Consider the following 19909-nt stretch of genomic DNA (forward strand, 5'->3'; position numbering starts at 1 on the left):
TGTAATGAGAATACCATGTATGTATTGTCAGACATACATTGCATGTTATTTTACAAACAAAGATTGATATCTTGGGTTGTGGGAAAGATATGACTTTTTAAGATTTAAAATTATTACTATTAGTATATTTGCTAATAGTGATAGATTTTAAAAAAAAACAACCACTCACCTCTAGCATCCTGATTCTGTTAGAGAGCAGTCTGTGAATAAAGATAATACGTAATCTTATGATAGATGTCTACTGTGTAAGTTGATATTAAGAAACCTGCTGGATAGTATTTGACAATAATTTCTGTCAGCCTTATCTCACTAGGAATGCACAACATGTTTTTCTTCAGTGATGCTGTCAAAAAATAGCCCACGGACCACTTCATTCTGAATGATTGGGGTAGAGGTCCAATCTGGTCAAAAGTGCTGTTTTGAAATAACTGAGATCAAGCCTCATTTTCTATTCTTTACATGTTGAAAGCTAAGATGGAGGTAAAAATGTTATTTTTATTGGTCATTAAAATATTTCAACTAAATATTGTAAACAGGTTTTTCCGTGCCCTGGAATTTTGCTCTTTAATAGTTTTGCACATTCTGAATATGTTACAGAGGCCTGAACCAATCTACTCAGTGAAAACTGATGGTTGACATTTTTTCCTACTATCTCCATTTGATAGTATATTTTCATCAAGCAATGATGTGTTAAATGTGTATGACTTCAGGAGCAGGAAAAAACAAAGTGTACTCACTGCATAGCAAAAAAATGATCGGATCTATATCTGATTTTTCAAGCTAAAATGTTTCTTGACACCCATGATTTTTTTTTCTTTGTTACTAGATTTAAAATGGATCTTGGATTCTGTGTCACTAATTGAAACTGACACTAGTGTTTGGAGAATTCCACTTCTGATAAGCAAACAGACCTAGTAAATTCACTAAGTAGTCTTTATTAAATTGACCAGATGAGAAATCTCATTTTTCATTTCCCAGTCTTAAATCTCACAAAGGTTAGATATAGGTCATGAAGATTGCCAGTGAAATCTACAGAGGTAAAGTGGACTGTTTACTGATCTCTCTGTCTTGAGGTAGACTGTCAAAGAAGCTTTACCACGTTTGAATTTGCACTTCAGTTTCAGCAATGTGTACATTACCCTAGTGTTACTAAATACAATTCTGCATTATTAAATAAAATTGTAAGTCAGAGCTTCATTTTACTCATGTTAAACAACATTTTAAGTTTTAAATATATAATGATATTTATTAACTCTAAATAAAATTAAGATATTGTGATGTTTTTATCAGAAACAGTATATACATCTGAGGAAATACTTTTAACCAAATATATGAGGTCATGTTTAAATGCTTTGAAATGTGATATTTAAATCTAAGACAATGGTATTCCTTAAGTTTAATGGACTTCTTAATTACACTTATCCCCCATGTGCTTGATTCTCTGAAGTTAAAAAAAATTAAATCAACGATTGCACAACTTTTTTTCTGAAGATTATAGAGGTTAATGATGTTTTAACAGGAGCTTTTCATCTGGAGAGGTTGCCTGTCATAGTAGTTATCCATCACTTGTTTTAGAGTCAGTCAGAAGACTTGGCTTTGCAGCCCATTTTCACCATATCTATCCTACATTACCCCAGTTGGGCAAAGTCACTTAACCTCTCTTTTTTAAAGTATTAGGTGATGTATCTAAATGAGCTTTATTTACTCTCTTTGAATTTTTAGAGAAATGGTTGCAGTTATTTATCCTGCATATGGATGGACAATATAACAAGGGAAAAAAATACCAGTGTAGTTGTTGATGTTAAATTATCCAGCTAAAGAGTGAGATGACTGTAGTTAAAGAAAAAAAAAAGGAATTATCAGGCCATCTCTAGAGCACAAAATATCTTCATATATGCCAAGTACTATGATAGAATGGAAAGAGCATTCAATTTGAAGTCAGGAAGACCCAACCTCCAATCTTTACTAGCTGCCAAGCTACTCTTTTCCTACTCTCTGAATCAGTTTTCTCTTCAGTAAAATGAAGTTCCATTGAGCTGTAAAATAATAGTTACTTGAGAGAGTTCTGAGAAGGTATGGTAAGTACCTTACAATGATGGATGTTGTTATGTCACCCAGCCTGCATTGGCGAAGCTACTTTACTCAACATTACTTATCCTTTTTCTTTTTTTCTTGCAGTGGTTAGAAAATTGCAAGAGGACATTTGGTGGTGGTGATAACATGTATAGAAGTAACACAGATGCACAGGTAAGTGTCTTATTCTCATTTTCTTGGTACATTTCTAAGGCAAATAAAAATACTCAAGTTCCAGTTCTTGTCTGATACTCTTAGAAATAATAAAGAATATTTGTAAAGCTTCTCATTTTAGTTATCAGAATCATCTTTGTAAAAGTTAGGTTCCCATGAAATATTGGCTTAGTAATGAAAATTTCACTTTAATAAAAGTAAGCAACCAGTTTGTAATATGAGATTTAATAATATTCAGTAGATAAGCTAGATAAACATCTGTGTACCAGTCAGTCCTGGTGGTCTGCTTTGAGTGCAGCTGTCTCTAGAAGAAAAGGAATTAGTATTCTGCATCAGTACCTGACAGATACATTGTCTAGTCCAAAAACCAGACCTGAAATTAGCACCATAGAACTATATTATAGCCTTTCTGATGATGAAATTCTGGTTGGACACTTTGCAATTTGCTCATATAAAAGTTCAGTGAAAAATACAAATGGGCTGAATACATTAAATTAAATGGACATTATCCCAATTAATTCTTGCATGGGGGAAATTTTCTGTTTTGCTTTTAACAATTGAAAAAAATTTAAATTGTTAATGTAAAGTTTAATAAACTTCCTACTCCAAAGTACAGTGTTCAAGAGTTTGGATAAGAACCCCCCCCCAAAAAAAAAGTTTGGATCAGGCTAGGAAGGCACATGTTTTTTCCCCAAATCTTCAATACTTTCCTGCTTATTTTGGAGGGAAAAATAGCCTGAAGAATCATTTTATATATACAAACACACATATGTACATATGTGTGTGTGTGTGTGTGTATAATATCTTGATGAGGGATATTAAGTGGGAGTATTTACCATTTGCTTTCATATTAGAAAATATAAATTAGAATGAAATACTTTTCACTTTCGTTGAAAAGCTATATGGAAAAGTCATGTTACAAGGCTAAAGAGAGCAGTTCCAGGTGAGTGAAGAAAGAAGGAAGCTGACAACAGCAAGAGGGAAGAGAAAACTATTGGTAGAGAGCAGTCAGCAAAGGCAAAATTTGGGGGCTCATTCACTGGGAACCATCATGGGTGGGAGTGATTCATTGGACTTATGACTGTGGGATATTTGGGACTAATGGGTACTTATTTATTTTGTCTTCACCCTCAATAAAACTTGTTAAAACTAAAACTTTAAAAACAGGAATAATATAAATATGTGAGTTTCGATATCCTCTTCTGCTGTTCTTAATTTGTGCAAATCACTGATTATTTTTAGAAACTGATTGGGGAGGGGGAGTCATTCTCTGCATATAGTGTATTATCAGATATTAACTTATTTGTGGAACTCATTTCATAACATTCTGCTTTGCCCTTTTAAAATTATACACTTGACTTTAAAAATACTCTTAAGTTCTACTTCTCTTTTATTTCATGAAAGCTCATAACCTATAAATTAAAGTTATTATTATTTTAGATATATTTTAAAAGGCTATCATTTAATATACATACATGTATACTAACTTTTTAAAAAACATACATATGCTTTCTGAAAAAATGCAGAAGTCTAAAAAACTAATACAGATTAAATGAAAGCTAAAACAACATTAAAATTTAATTCATCTTTCAAAATTAACACTAACGTATCTCCTGTTTATATATTTAATTCATTTTTCATTCATATTTAATTCATTCAACAAACAGTTCTTAAGTGTTTATAAAACATCCTTATCCTCATGAAGTTTTTATAGTCAAGTAGGAGTTAAGATGTGTATACACAGATAATAGTTACCCTCTTCTAATATGCATAATATTTGAAGCATTTAAAAAGATATGAGAATTTTAAAATGACCGTTGGCTATTATATGCTACTCTGCTAATGTTTTATAAAGGATTGAAAATACAAATACTAAGACAATAGAAAATATGAAAATGTAAAGTCATTTCCTGACCAGGTGTTGATAACCCCAGTACAGTAAATCATCTGTAAATAACACATATGGTATATGCTCAGTGATCCAGACTATACTGGTGATTCACTTACATTCAGAAGGGCTTCTGTGTTGTGATGACAATTTTGTATTCATGATAACAAAAATTGGACAGAAACTTAAAGTATAGGGAAACCTATCTTCATTGACAGCGTAAGTAACTAACAAATAAATATGTAGGTGAAAATGCTTAAGCAATTTAAGAGACTATTCATTGTTTTTTTTTTTACATTGGAGTACGTAAGGTAAGATAAGCATCATCTACATCATAAAAATTTAGATTTTAATATTAAAGTTATTTTCTGTAAATGAAGGCAAGTAGCCTCACCTTATTTTAGTTCCTGATTTTTTTTAACACTTTCAAAAACCTAGCTAGAAATAAGGACATATCAAATATTATTCATGACAAACAGTTTATGAGTGGTCTAACTCTTAAGATTTTATTTTACTTTTGTTGGCTTTTATATTTTATGTATCTAAATAACAGTACACCAAATTTTCATTGTAACTGTCAAATTGCATTATTTTGGCAAAGCAAAAAAAAACTAGTTTCATTCTGATTTCTTGATAATTTTCCTTTGGGGAATAAATATATTTCTTTCAGTTTGCCTGGGACATCTATGACCCTAGTTAAAATGATTTCCTACACTAATTCTTGGTCTCTTTCTTCCTTTGTATTTTTTATGACCTGCTCACCTTCTTGCTTAGCAAATGGAAATTCTAGCAGTAAGTGAACTGTCTTGATTTATAGACTTACTTAACCATGTCAGACAACAAACTGGTCTTCATCTGTCTCTTGTCCATATGTGACATAGCAATGTTCTTGTCATAGACTACCATAAGAATAGTGTGTGCTTCAGTTTTGCATAGCCCTAACCCATGAAATGTTGGTCCTACATTGATTAATGGAATTTCATAATTAAAGCTAACTAGCAGTGGCTTTTTCTAAGAAATTTTTAATAATTATTAAAAATACACATGTTAATATGATTTTCTTATTTTGATGAGGATACGAAATTTGGGGGAGTTGATAAAAATTCATGTTAAAGAAGGAAATGATTATTCTTACTTCTGAGTAAGAATTCATTTAGTTTTTGTTTGCTTTCTCAGGCAGCTGTAAGTAAATGCAATGGGATGTGCTTTTTCTCTATGGTGAAAAATAACTTCTTAATATTTATAAGTTGTTTTCTTGAATTTAAGTATTACATCGGCATTATGTCTTTAAGCATTCTGCATATGGCCTTGGTGGACCAACATAATTATTAGGTTGGAAATGTGCTTAACCCTAAAAATACACTCTAAAAATAAAATAGCCTGTATCAGTGGTTCATCTTTAAGTATTAATTATAAATTGAGATTCCCTAAGCATCTTTCATCTGCCTTTAATCAGCTTTACACCCAATTAACCTGTCAAAATTTCCTTCATTTCCTTCTCTGTGGTAAACAAGTAACTATTTACAAATTCTTTGCTGGAAAGATGGCTAAAATGTGTCTTGTCATATGTTTACAGAAAAATAATTCCTAAACCTTAATATAATGTTGCTTATTCCTAGGAACTGGAATTGTGTCGAAGGTTATACAAATTGCATTTCCAATTGCTACTTCTGTTCCAGGCCTACTGTAAACTTATCAGCCAAGTAGATACAATCAAAAATGAAGCAGAGGTAAAAAAAATAAAACAAAACACGTATTTGTAGTTTACATGTATATTTTATCGCTGTTAGAATGGTCTAATTATAAAAAAAAACTACATGCTAGTTGACTATCCTGGCCAGGTTATACATCAGTTGAAATGAATAATTTCTCAGTTCATGAAATAATTTTTGCTTATTTATTACTTCAAGACATTACTAGTCAAGAAAACATACTCAGTAAGATAGTAACCTATAAAAAAGTTTCAAGGATTCTAAGTATCACAATTGTAATCATAGATAACTCCTAATCAAGCAGCAAACAAGGGACATCAAGATAAATCGAGAGATAAAATTATATTATAAAGCCTCAAACATATTTCCCATGGCTTATGATCAGTGCATTCTTCCTTCCTTAGTTCCATTGGTGCATATAAGAATATGAACATGTTAAAATCAATTTGTAATGTTGGAAATAATTTAAAGGGGCATTAACTATTAGTTAATAGATTGGATCAAAGATTTTGATTTCTGTTTTCTTCTGGAATCTGTTATAATTGGTCATATAAGTTATCCTTTTTTTTACTTTGTTAAAAAATAATCTGTCAAGGATCATTAAGATTCTGTGACATTCTGTATACTTCTTTTTAGTGCACATATATTACACTCAAAATCAGCCTAATCCATTCTCTAAACCTGTTGTAAATAATGTACTGGATATTTTGTGTGTGTGTGTGAGAGAGAGACAGAGAGAGAGAGAAACCTGAGATCAAATGATATTATGATTTTAAAATATCCACCGGTTACGGCACAAATTAAAGCTGAGACTAAACTTGTTCTTCATTATACATGTAATAACCTCTGTGGTATAGGAGTATGAATCCTGGCTCTGCTACTTACTATTTGAATAACTTTGGCTAAGGTAGTTCATTTTTTAGGGCCTTGCTTTTCCCATCTATAAAATGCCAAGTTGGCTTTTAATGTCTGCTAAGACTATGGTCTTGGTAGACATCATTACCTTATACCAGGGGTGAGGAATCTTCGGCCTCGAGGCCACATGTGGCCTTCTAGGTCCTTGGGTGCAGCCTCCCTTTGACTAAGTACAAGTTTTACAGAATAAATGCTTTTAGTAAGGGGATTTGTTCTTTGAAGTTGGGATTCAGTCAAAGGGCCACACTGGAGGACCTAGAAGGTCACATGTGGCCTTGAGGCCACAGGGTCCTGACCCCTGCCTTCTACTTTCTACCTCCAAAATCCTATGATCTCACTCTATGTAGAGTATATAATTTCATAGTACATTTATAGAACAAAAGAGAGAACAAATATATTTAATCTGTACCGTATTAGGAAAATTTGGTAACATTCAAACTGGTATCCTTAAAGAGCCATTTTTAAACAAATTTTTAAAGGACATCCATTTTTTTTGCTATAAAGTTTATTTTTATAACTATTGTAACTTAACTCTGCCCTCTGTTATATACTGAAAAGTTATGAAAGGATTATTTGTTTTAGGTCATTAACATGTCAGAGGAACTTGCCCAGTTGGAAAGTTTTCTTCAGGAGGCTGAAGCTGCCTCCGAGAGCATTGAAGAGGCCGATGTACCTGAGGCTGCGCAGGCAACAATAGAGACTGCCATTCATTCTCTCATTGAAACTCTGAGAAATAAAGAGTTTATGGCAGCAGTCGCACAAGTCAAAACATTCAGGTAAAATAGGAAGTCATTTGAAAGGGAATGTTTTAGAGCTAAGCCAGAGTAACATACCTCTGGCCATTTAATGATACTCTGTCTTTCCATGCTTCAGTAGTATAAAGCACAGGCATTGAACAAAGTTGACTGTGGTCTTTCAGATGAGGTCCCTGGTAAGCAATGGCAGCTTGAAATCTGAAAGGAGAGACAAGGGCAAAGACCTGGAGTTGCCAGTAGGAAAAATAGTTGCTATTTTTCTGGATATAGATAGTCGGTTGTATCATGCTGCATCACCACCTATATCACGTATCACATGGGGTTTTATGAGCTTGCCCAGGCCGCTTAGCCACACAGAGATGTCCTACACAACCTACTTACATATAATAATAGATTAATGCTGCCTATATATCATTTTTTGAAAGTGAAATATTTTCACTACACTGTTTTCTAAAAGTTAACTTTTTAAAGATAAAATATTTATAATTTATTAAAAGTGGTCAGTTATTAACCATACTTGCTTTATTTTTTTATTTCAATGCTTATTTAAATATATATTTGCAGGTGTCTTTGGCCCAATGACATATTTGGCAGTTGTGAAGATGATCCTGTTCAAACACTGTTACACATATATTTCCGTCATCAAACACTGGGCCAGACAGGCAGTTTTGCAGTTATAGGCTCTAACCAGGACATGTCAGAAGCCGGTTTAAAACTGATGGAACTTAATCTAGAAATAAGAGAATCTCTACGAATGGTGCAATCATACCAGCTTCTAACAAAGGCTAAACCTATTGGAAATTTGGTGAGCACTGGATTCTGAAAAGCTTCATCATGTAGAAAATGAAAAAAATTAAAACTGAGGGATACTTCAGAATTTTATCAAGCACCTTTCACAAACTGTTGCAACTGATTGAAACCTTTTCCAGCAGCATCCACAACCTTGGTGACCAATGTAGAATTTTATCAAAATAAGAAATTGAGAACTTGAAAACAAAAGCTCTGAAGGAAAAAAAATGCTTACTGACTGCCATTACTTCACATAATAACTGTGTACAGTAGTAACTTTTTAAAAAAATTATATAAAATAAACTACATGAAAGGAAAAGGGCTAAAAGCGATGCACAGAAATGCATTATTTTCTGCAGCAAGAAAATAACTTTAAGAGTAGTTGCAATAATGTTTCTCTGATACTGAAACAATGAAAAGCAGGTGGAATGAGGCTGAAATCAAGGCTGGTTTATTTTAGCTGAAGACCTGCAATGCTTCCTGGCTTTCCAGCAATCGTAAGCATAATCATCACTTGATACCTAATTATATACATGAAGAATGTGCAGTCAGACATCGGCAGAAAAAGACTTGTTTGCAAAAACCATTGATTGCTTAATGTTTGGGGATTGCAGTTGTGTGTGGTGGACTTTTTTGTTGTTTTTGTTTTGTCTGCATAAGGAATTATATGTGCGAGAGTTAGGATGTGTGGATATGTGACAGTCACATTTTCGAAGTATGGATGTTTGTTGATAAAGTCTCAGAGCATGCCTAAAAGAGCACTGCAAATTATTTTTGAAGAAATTTTATTTTATTAGATCTAACTCTTCATAGTGTGTAAATGTTAGGACATTAAATGATATTTTAAAACTGGGCTTTCCCAGGATTTCTAAAAGAAATAATATATCTGTTAACTTTATTGGAATGCTGCTCAGTTCTCTGATCAGTGCTTATGTTACAATTATTGATAACAACTAACCAAAGTAGCTGCCTGCAGAGACTTTAAAATGTATATTAAAGATATATGCTGCCCATCAGCAACTCTCACTAGAAAAAGTTAACTTATTTTATTCTGTAAATATTCTAGAAACTGTATAGAATAAAACCAGTATTTTTCTTGTACATTTGTGCAATGCACTGTTATACAAGAATAGGTGTACAAAGCTAATGAAAACATTGTGGCCACTGGTGGTAGATATATGACTTGCAGATCCTGTTGTCTGCTGAAGAGGTGCAGATGTGTTGATATGTTTATTCAGGACTTAAGTGACAACTAAGGAAGCTTGGGCTGCAGAAGAAAAATGAAATGAAAGGACCACAGGGGATGGATACCAAAACATGCAATAGACTTCTCCATTGAGTCTGTGGTAGAATATGAACTGTACCTGTTGGGGTTTTTTTTTAAAGCGTTTTGTAAACGAAATGAATGTAGTCCCACAATTCCTCTGATTTGAAAGGAACACCTTGTATTTTTTATATGCATCTCTTACCCACTGTGATTTTTTTAAAACCAGGCTCTGTGATTCCAGAGTTTAGAATGTAGAAATGATATTCTTAGCTTTGCCTTTTCTTGGGGAAGAGGACCCCACCAGAAATGTAATTATGCTGAAATGCATTAATGAAGGCACTGTGCGCGCTGTTGGACTGCTGACAGTAGTTATGTTACCTTTAAAGTTCTATAACTGGTCATGGCACATTCATAATCACTGTATTTTTTTGACCCTGATAAAACTGAATTATTTTGATGGCTTGTTGGTACTGTAGATGGTGTTCTTTTAATTATTTAATAACTATTTACTGAGGTTAGGTAGTTTTATTTAGTGGTGCATTACACACTTTTATTCACATCATCTCTTACCATTTCCTATTTTCTCTCTTCCTTTGACCCTTTTTTTTGTTTTTATTAAAATAAAAACTTTATATCTCTTACCTTGTGTATTATTGTGAAAGTTAGGGGTTAAATAATTTAATGTCATAAATATCTAGGATTTTTTAGAACATTAACTTGACTTCTCTCTTGTGTATTTTTATTTTAAAAGATTATAAAATGGTTTCTTATACCTTATTACAGACCCAGAAATATATAGTTATATCCTAATGTTAAACTCACTCAAACTAATTAATATTGAACAGAATATTTCCAAAGTATAGTTTAAAATCACTTTATTTTTTAAAAATTATAACAAAAGATTCTTTGAAGCCATATGTTAAGACATTGAATTATCTTTGGTCTGTTTGGAAAGACAGGTAAATATTACTTACAGGAATATAACAAGTCATAAATTACCATGAAATTACATAAATTACTATGAAAAGGGAGTTCGAGAATCAATTTAGGATTATTTCCCTAAAAATTCTTAGTTTCAACAATCTGGTATGGTCAGAAAACAGAATTCCAAGGTACTTATAACAAGAGATGACTATACTGTCATCAAAAGCCTAAACGGCATAAAACTTAAGTACAACTATAGAATCAAGCCTCTATTATGAAAGTTGAAGATAAATTTCTTCCTGGTAATCTACAATTATAGCCCAACAAAAATATTACATATCCCTAGGATGAATGCCCCCTCTCCCTCAGTGATCTCTTGTTACCAACCTTCTTTCACTCAGGAAGGCCGTTTTGTGCAAAATTTTAGTAGACAAAAAAAGAATTAGCATGAATAACCTGAAAAAGGCCAAAGACCATTGCTGCCTTTAGTAGTAGTGAGAAGTACTAATAGCTGCAAGAGGTCTGGGAAGTAGACTTGTATTTTGATAATTTGCTTGTGAACCCCTTTGGCCCACATTTGACACAGAGTAAAGGCAAGAATAGTTGCTTATTATCATCAGTGGGGAGGTATGTGACATATGAGACTTTATGTACAGAAGTGTGACTTTGGGAATAGGCCAAGTCATTGAGAATCAGTCTCCAAGTCAGAAATACTCTACTGGTGATACAGACTTCAGAATGAAACAGTCCCTACTCACAACCAGCTTCCTTCAAACTAAACTTTCAGAAATCCTATCTGAATTCAAAGTGAAAGTTTTCATTCTGATTCTAACTGCCAAGATTCTTCAGAAATGGTTGAAGTAAGAGTAAGTTGGAAGAGGCATTACAAAAGATGTCCTGGGAGAAAACAAAAATGATTATCTGGTTCTTCAGACCATGCTTCCTATTCTGTAAAAGAACTAAAGGGGTTACAGGTGAGGAGACTGAAAAAATAGAAACTCATTGGTTTTGCAAAAGAATCAAGTCTTTTCATTCACAAAATATGAGAAATTAATTTTTAAACTGAATTAATTTTGACTCAAACTGGAATCTTAATTCTAATGTTGGGATATAAAATCCAAAATCACATGACAGTGAGCTGTGTTATAAACTGTTAAAGAAAGATAATTGGTAACTGGGAAATTACTTTTCACCAGAAAAAAACAAGCAATAACAGAACAAATTCTCAAAATGTATCTATATGAGGTTGTCTTTGCTAGGACATGAAGGAAGTCATTATGAAAGTTCATTTCTTTTCAGTAAAACATGAACCTCCAGGGAGTTTGATGGCACTAAGATATTTTCATGTGCCTTTTTTGTCTTCTATAACTTATTTCTTGATCCGGTGGCCTTAGCAAACTTCATCCAAGCTGCTTGCTACAAAAACAGAAAACTATTAATTACTAATTTTATTTTAGTCACATTCAAAGCAAATGGCTAAATAGCTTAAATCAATTAGAAGCCAGTGTCCACCCCCCTGGACCTTGCACGTGTTTTCTGCAAATTAGACACCAATTGTTAATATTCAGATATTTTATAAAAAAACATTCTCAAATGAAAGTATTTTTTCAGCTGTAAAACGGAATAACATCTGTGTCACAAGGTTGTTAATGAGGATCAAATAAGAGATCTGTAAAGCACTTAGGTGCTACATAAATTCTTACTCCCTTCAAATCAGAGTGTAGTAAAGTTTCTGTAACAATATAGCAGACCTCTAGTCAAAGTGACACAGTTAAGACTATGAAGAAATTTTTTAAAAGCAGTATTTAAAATTGGTAAACTTGTTTCGTTTTCCTACTCCTTAGCCTCTACAATAATAAAAGGAGACATGAAATGACTGTAGAATCTAAAAAGTAAATCTAACAATGGCCCCCTACCCAATGGAGAATCTCAGCAACCTCTGATGATATGGGTTGAACTAGAACACTCCCTCTTCTGATACTAGCCATCAGTTGTTCTGCAGTGAGACTCTTGGGTGCTTGGTGCACTGAGAGGTGGTCAATTGCTCAGAGTAACAGACAATATGGCATTTCAAACCTGGTTTTCCTCATACAAAGAAAATTCAGTATCCAGTAAAGATTTTATCAGGTTTTCCTTTTAGGTTTTTTCCCCTAGGTAATTCAGTTAAAGGGTATTTATAAAGCACCCATTATGTGTCAGACACTCTGCTGGGCACTTTATCACATTATTACAAAGAAGTTACTGCTAAATATTAATTCCCAAACACCCTTACTTGGCTCCTGTTTAAACCATCATTCTGCACTGGTTTAAACTGTCCAAATGTTTTTCTCATCTTCACCAAAGAAAGAACTGATTTTGTACATTTGAATTTGCATGAAAATCTTTTGTCCAGTGTACTTCCATAAAACAGACTAAACAAATTTCATTTTACATAGCTAAGATACTGTGAACATTTAAGTGCCTAGTATGGGCTTCAGTTTAGATAATACAATCCCTTCCCTCCATGAATAAATCCTGGTAAAGGGATAAAACTCTTATCACATTCACTGCAAATTTACCCAAGTACATTAGAATTGCCAAGAAAAGAAAAAAAGTGCTGAGAGGGAAGAATAATTGATATTCATGTAACATTTTGCAGTCTGCAGGAGCTTTGTTTCATAAAACCCTGTGAGGCAACAGGTGATATCAGGAAAGACTTCATGAGGTTTTCTTTAGAGTTGGGCTTTAAAGCATTTGAAATTAAATAAGCAGAGAGAAGGACTGAATAACAGGCATTGGCAACATGGAAGCATATGAATGAGCCCTTTTGCAGGTTTGGGGGCAGAAAGATGTCGAATTTGATTCCAGCATATGGCTGCAAAGGCAGGAAGACACCAAGTTGTAGAGGGACTTAGTTTGAATTTACATGGGCAATGGGGGACCTTTGAAGATTTTTGATACAAGCACAAGAGGTCATTCTGGCAACAGCAGGGAGGATGGATTAGAATTCACCCCTTTTATTCATAGATTCTGTGGTCTAAAAATCTTTATTGAAAACCAATGACTAAGTAAATATTTCTAGAAAAGTAGCCATAGGAAAAACCGAGTTATTGTTGAATAAGTGTATCAGTGTGAGGGTTATATTTAAAAAGATTTTATAATTGTAACTTCTGCCTTCTGTTGCAGTAATTGTTAAGAAACATAAGCTACCTTCAGTTATGTTTTCTACTCAAAAGCATCTCTTTACAGTTTTTGCAAAATTAGCAACTATGATTTTTAGGATAAGAAACTGGAACAGAAAAGACCTCCCATCCATCTCTCATTTCTGCTGCTGTTATTCAGTCATGCCCAACTCTTCACAACTCCTCATTTGAGGTTTTCCCTGGCAAAGATACTGGAGTGGTTTGCCTTTTCCTTCGGCAGCTCATTTTATAGATGAGGAAATGAGCAAACAGGGTTCAGTGACTGGCCCAGGGTCACACAGGTAAGTGTCTGAAGCCAAATTTAAATTCAGCTCCTCCTGGAGCAGCTAGGTGGTGCAATGGATAGAGCACCAGCCCTGGAGTCAGGAGGACTGGAGTTCAAATCTGACCTCAAGACACAACACTCACTAGCTGTGTGACTCTGGACAAATCACTTAACCCCAATTGCCTCACAAAATAATAAATAAACAAACAAACAAACAAATAATTCCGGTCCTCCTGACTCCAGGGCTGGCACTCTATCCACTGAGTCTATAGCTTCCCATCTCCATTCTACTGTATGATAAAAATCTGGACATGTATAAATACATACAGAAGTCATTGTCCTCACATGCATATAGCAGAGAGTACCAATGTTATAGCCTTTATAAAATAATCTAGGCCAAGATACATTATAAAAGTCAATAGTTGAGCCCAATGGGATTAGATGTCATTCTAGTCTTATAAACTGTTGGATTATTTTGTCTTTTTGGGGGAGGAGGGAGTATAGTTGAAATGAGGAATGTAGCAAATAATGAATGACTATAACAGTAAGGCACTTAGGATCACTCCAAATCTCAGTTAATCCTCAGATTTGTTCATTCAGGGTTTTATAACACCTGCCTCCATGACAGGTAGGTTTGTTTGTTTGTTTTTTTTAAACTTCAATAGCTCTAGCTTTAGTTTTAATTAGTATATGAGCAAAGATATAAAGGGGCCAGAGGGTGAAAGAAGGAATTGGACTTTCACAACAGACTTGGATTCATTTGGCCTCTACAACCTTTCCTCCAAGTCACTGTAGTTTAATACAAATAATAAAAATGTTAAATTAATGACAATCCTCATTTTATATATTGTTTCTTTAAAAGTATCTAAAAGCATCTCTAAATCAACTTCTCCTGTGAAACCTACAACTGACTTTTGTAGAGCAAAGAATCCTTTTGCAATATTCACCCACTAAATTTCTATGTTGTAAATTTGGTTTTTAGCATATGGTCTTCTTAAAAAGAACATTAAAGCTACTAAATTGTATTACAGCAAAGTTCTTTTGCTCTCCAAAGTTAACAGCCAAAGGAAGCCAGTTTTGGCATCTAAGTTGTTGGGCTACTATTAGGTTTTCAGTTATGATTAATAAAAACCCTTTCTATTCCAATTTTCTATATTCCATTTTAGTTAATTACTTCATGTGAACAGTATTTAAAAACAGAAGATACTATAATTATCCCAATTATGTATAAATTTATATTCCACTTCACTGAAAGCAAGATCTCCTCATATCTTTGCCTTAAATGTTATGTCAATATGAAATTTTAAAAAGATGCATACTTAAATTTTCTTCAAGGTACCTGGTTAGATCAGTCAACATCAAGTAGAACCAGAATTATTTTTTTCTTAGCCAAAGGAAGATGATTTGGCTACTATTAACATTGCTAACTGACTTTAGATAACCGATTTTCAATTTCATGTTTCCATATGCACTAGAATAAATTTAGAGAAAAAAGAAGAAACTGGGTTTTCCCCCTTTCCCCAGAAGCAAATTCTTACTTATTACATATATGTAATTGTGCCACAAATAAGTAGCTTTAGATTTTTCTTTTAGATCTACATTCTGATCTCTAGAGCTCTGTCAAGTAACTATCGATGATGATTTTTGTTTCTGTACAAAAGCCGACTTAATTTCTGGAATCCATCTTGCAATATGAGTTACATGTTATTTTTTTTCTCCCAATTTTTTTCCAGGATGGAAAATTTTAAAAGCAAAAAAGGTAAGGCTTCAATAATATATAGATTGTTTTTGCAATACCTTTATTTAAAGGCTCTAAGCATTCCTGCTATTTTGATTAGTCTTTTGAGGGAAAGGAAAGTGGTAAGCAAAAGCAGCTCATTGCAGAAATTACATCTGTACTCTTTACATATTCATTCACTTAAATGATATATTTGAAGCTGAAGGTGCTGTCACAGGAGAGGCGCTTTCCTTTGCATCTCCCACACAAATCCTGACGATGAGGTCTTTTGGGATCCACGTGGCGCAGTTTCACTGGGCAGGAGCATCTTGTCTGTTTACAACTCTGAAAAAAATTTTAAGCATGCCATGTACCAAAAATTGAACCAGAGGATTATGTAGCCTCAGTAATGGGAATGTGGCCTAGAAGCTAGCCCTGTAACCACATAATCCAAAAGCTGGAAGGGAATTTCTAGCCAAGAATCCTTTCTACAACAGACCCAAATAGCCTTCTTCGACCAAGTTGGTATCCACATAAAGTTAGGACCCAGGTTCTCCTAGCCTTCTAATCTAATGCCCTTCTTATTATACTTGTGATTCCATAACTACAACCAAAGCCACTAGCTATCAAGTTAGCCTCTTTAGAAATAAAGTATATTAAGAAAACAACCCAAATCACACCTGCTACCTCCCCTGCTTAAGATCCCAAAAGCATGGAAAGACTTTTTACTTGACAGGCGATATCCTCCACTCGGTATGGGTTGTAAGACTTCTGACAAGTTCTGCAAAACTGCTTGAAGTAGACCTGATACATGAGAGATTTTAAAATAAGTGTGCCCTCTCCTTCCCCCCCTACCCCTAGAACCTTAAAGTAGAAAAATGATCAGTTACATCATGTCTCTTACCTTATTGGTACCCTGCACGCACCACACATATGCACTTTCCCATCGAATGTTGCAGTCTTTGCAGTGATAATAGCCATATTTCTGCTCTAAGAACTAAAGAACAATATTATATAACAGGGCAAATGAGACATAATATCTATATCTTCTTTCTCATATTTCAGAGTTAAATTAAGGCTAACTGTTTTATATTCTGGGACTAGGTCAATTATATTCTGAAAACCAAAGGAAATGAGAATGTGAATTGTTTCTACAGATCCACTTCCTAGAACATACTAGTGAAGAAACCACTGATCCATTTAACCAGGCAAAACAAAATATAATTCTGAGGGCTCAAGGTAGATAAGAGTGGGCTAGCTTGAGAGGCAAGGAGACAGATGCCAAATGGGCATTCTCGAAGGCCAGAGGGGTCAGGGAAGTTCAAAAGCCAAGATTTTCTGCAGTTTGGGATTCTTTTTAGAAGGAGAAATGATGCCCTATATAAGCCCAATAAGAAAGAAGGGAGCCTATGTTAGAAGATACTCTCCTATGCTTTTGAGATTTAGAATTCCACATTGAAGGGACCTCAAAGGCCATCCAACTCCATCTGAACCAAAATTGCCTCTACAACATTCTCAACTAGTCACTCAGCTTTTCCCAAAGTCCTCCAGTGAAGAGGAACAGTCTTATTCCCCCCCAGGAAGTAGTGAACATGGATAATTCACAGTAGTGGCTAACACAAATGACTTACTCTTGACATTTGCTCAAGGTGGTAGCAAGTACTAACAATAAAGAATCAAAATCATTTTAAGGCTGAAAGACTTAGAAGTCTGAGCTAACTGGAAGTCTAGTAATTTCAAAAGGTTCAAAAACTTAAGGTCATAAAATTAACTAAGGACAGAACCAACCCTAAAACACAAGAAACTTGACTCAGACTAGGGCTTCTGGTGTCACCCTTAACTTTTTCTACAACATAGTTTTGCTCTTATCTAGTATCTTTCTTCCTCTTGGAAGGGGAAGTAAATATAATCTGGAAGTTCTTGGTCTTCATTTGGCCAAAGTTTGTTGAGTATAATATAAGAACTAATCAGATCATTATTCTACTTCACAAAAGGATGCTCACTCTTTATCTTTGATTTCTTCCTACTGCCCCTGGGTTGTAGAGTTTTTCTCCCCATCACTGCATTTTGCCTTCAAGGCCTACCTGTAAGGTGGCCCAAAGCTATAGTAACTGATTGGACTAACTGCTTTTGCAACAGCCAGTTGTTTAGGCCTCCCACCTGAATTTTTTTTTAAATCAAAGAAAATTCTGTATAATCATTAATCCTTACACCCTTTTCTAAAATGGACTAAAGCTGCCTCAGTTTGAATCTATTTTCTCCCCCTCCTCCAGAAGAGAGGGGATTGTCTGTTGAAGGTAGAAATTTTATAAAATCTAGGTTGTGACCAACTTTGCCCCAGTTGTTTAGTAAATGAAGTTTGCTTTAAAAAAAAAAGTGTCCAAGCCAAGAGGACCATCAAAGGACTTAATTCTTTCCATAACATTACAATGGAAACATTACAGAAGTGGGTAGGAAAGGAGAAAGAGAGGAATGGAAACCAAGTCACGAAATCCTTTCTTCCATTTTGCTTATACTGGTTTTTGTCCCACCTAAGCACACACCACAATAGGAAATAAAGTATGGCTAACCCTAATAATATTTAGCAAAGTAGGCAAACCAAACCCAGGTTAATTATTTTTTTCCTCTAGAGCATACAAGTTTATAACAAATGGTTGTTATTCTTTCCGGTAAGAAAGGTACAGGACAGTAGCTCATTACAACCAGCTTGTTACAAAAGAGCCGGGTTCTAGGGCAGCTAGGTGGCGCAGTGGATAGAGCTACCGGCCCTGGATTCAGGAGGACCCGAATTCAAATCCGCCCTCAGACACATAACAATTACTAGCTGTGTGACTCTGGGCAAGTCACTTAACCCCACTGCTTAGCCAAAAAGAAAAAAGAGCCGGGTTCTGGACCAAAAGCAGGGTCAGGATGCCTGAGGCAGCAACATTTTCCAGACTGGTGGGCTTCTTTGGCAGGGATGCCGAGGACTGGCTCCTCCTGCATCCTCCCGATTATCTGGAGGTGAACGGACGGGGTCAGGAGTCTGTTTATTTGTTGATTTTTTTACTTCACCCAAGCAGTGTGCTCCGCAAACAGTAGGCGGCAAATAAGTGTGCAGATGGAAGGAAAGGCAGATAGGAAGGTGGGTGCCTAACACCCTGGGGGGCTGGGCGGGGGAAGGTAACCCGGCCCGAGTCCCTCACCTGGAAGCGCAGCCGCGTCTTGTTCTGCCCAGGGCTCTGCGGCTGCGGGGCTTCGGCCTCCTCCTCGGCTCCTCGACTGGCTCTCCGTCCTGCAGGCCGCCGGGCCGGGGCGGCTGATCCTCCCACGTAGCTCGCACTGCGGCCTGGGTCTGGCCGCCCTCCGGGGGCTCGGGCCTCGGCGCGTCCGCCGCCCCCTCCCCGCGCTCGGGCTCCGGCCCAGCCGCAACCTCAGGCACCTCCCCTGCGGGGCCTCCGGCCTCGGCCTCCTCCACGAAGGTGGCGAGGCGGCGCGAGGCCACAGGCGAGTAGACTGCGACGGTGCGCGGGAAGCGTGCGGGCCGCGGGGCGCCGGCCACGGGGCTGCCCTGCGCGGGGGGCCGCGGCGGCGGGGACGCGGCCGTGGGCAGCGCGACGTCTCCCGGCTCCCGGCCCCGGCGGACCAGGGTGCGGCGCCCGAGCGAGCACTGCACCGAGGCGTCCTGGCGCGGGTTCACCTGCACGGCCACGTCGCGGGTGTTGGCCTTGCGGAGCCGCGGGACGAGGCCCGGGTTCACCTGCGACAGGATGGCCATGAGCTGCGCCCGCTGGTAGCTGTCGAAGTACTCGGCCGCCGTCAGCTGCCCGTAGCCTGACAAGGCGGACGCCGCCCCCGCCCGGGGCCGCCAGCCTCCGCCGCCCCCGGAGCCTTTGCCCTTGGGGCCCGGCGCGTAGGGGAAAGAGTAGGGGCTGTAGGGCGGGTACACGTAGCCGTCCAGCCCGTCGTCCCCCAGGGCCGCCATGTGAGCAGCCCGGGCCTCGGCCCGCCAGCCGACGCCCTAAATAGGCGGCCCTGCGGGGGCGGCCCCCGCCGGGACCGAGGCTCGGCGGGCCGCCCGCCCACTCCCCTAGTTAGCCGGCCTGAGCTGGCCCGACGCCCACCATGGGTTAAGTCTGCGGTCTTCTCGAAGGCCTGCGACCCAGGTAAGCCTTTCAGGGCTGGGAAGCCACGTCCCCCTTCTCCCCCAGCCCCCTTGGGAGCCGGGGCGGGGTTGGGGGTAATTGGATTGTCAGGACCCCGAGGGGT

The 19909-nt window shown here is 36.8% G+C and overlaps 2 protein-coding genes across 10 annotated transcripts in view; one reads left to right on the forward strand and one right to left on the reverse strand.

The window, feature by feature from the left end:
- FRYL (FRY like transcription coactivator) overlaps positions 1-10214 on the forward strand; it is a 292081-nt gene extending 281867 nt beyond the window's left edge. For 6 of the 9 annotated variants that reach the window (XM_020990364.2, XM_078148491.1, XM_078148490.1 and 3 more), the window contains 5 exons: positions 2179-2247; positions 4910-4927; positions 5755-5865; positions 7345-7538; positions 8082-10214. In XM_020990364.2, coding sequence (XP_020846023.1) covers positions 2179-2247; positions 4910-4927; positions 5755-5865; positions 7345-7538; positions 8082-8340 — 651 coding nt within the window. In that variant the 3' untranslated portion in view covers positions 8341-10214. The remainder of the gene's footprint in view (positions 1-2178; positions 2248-4909; positions 4928-5754; positions 5866-7344; positions 7539-8081) is intronic. The other 3 variants (XM_078148492.1, XM_078148493.1, XM_078148496.1) reach the window with 1 other exon arrangement.
- A 5501-nt stretch (positions 10215-15715) lies between these two features.
- ZAR1 (zygote arrest 1) lies at positions 15716-19851 on the reverse strand. The gene is given in 5 exon segments (XM_020990438.2): positions 15716-16006; positions 16391-16465; positions 16566-16658; positions 18847-18929; positions 18932-19851. Coding segments are annotated over 5 exon segments (1089 nt in total). The 5' UTR covers positions 19626-19851; the 3' UTR covers positions 15716-15862.
- Positions 19852-19909: the final 58 nt, after the last annotated feature.

This window comes from Phascolarctos cinereus, unplaced genomic scaffold (genome assembly GCF_003287225.1).
Source record: "Phascolarctos cinereus isolate Bilbo 61053 unplaced genomic scaffold, phaCin_HiC Scaffold_9;HRSCAF=440, whole genome shotgun sequence".
Classification (NCBI taxonomy): Eukaryota; Metazoa; Chordata; class Mammalia; order Diprotodontia; family Phascolarctidae; genus Phascolarctos; species Phascolarctos cinereus.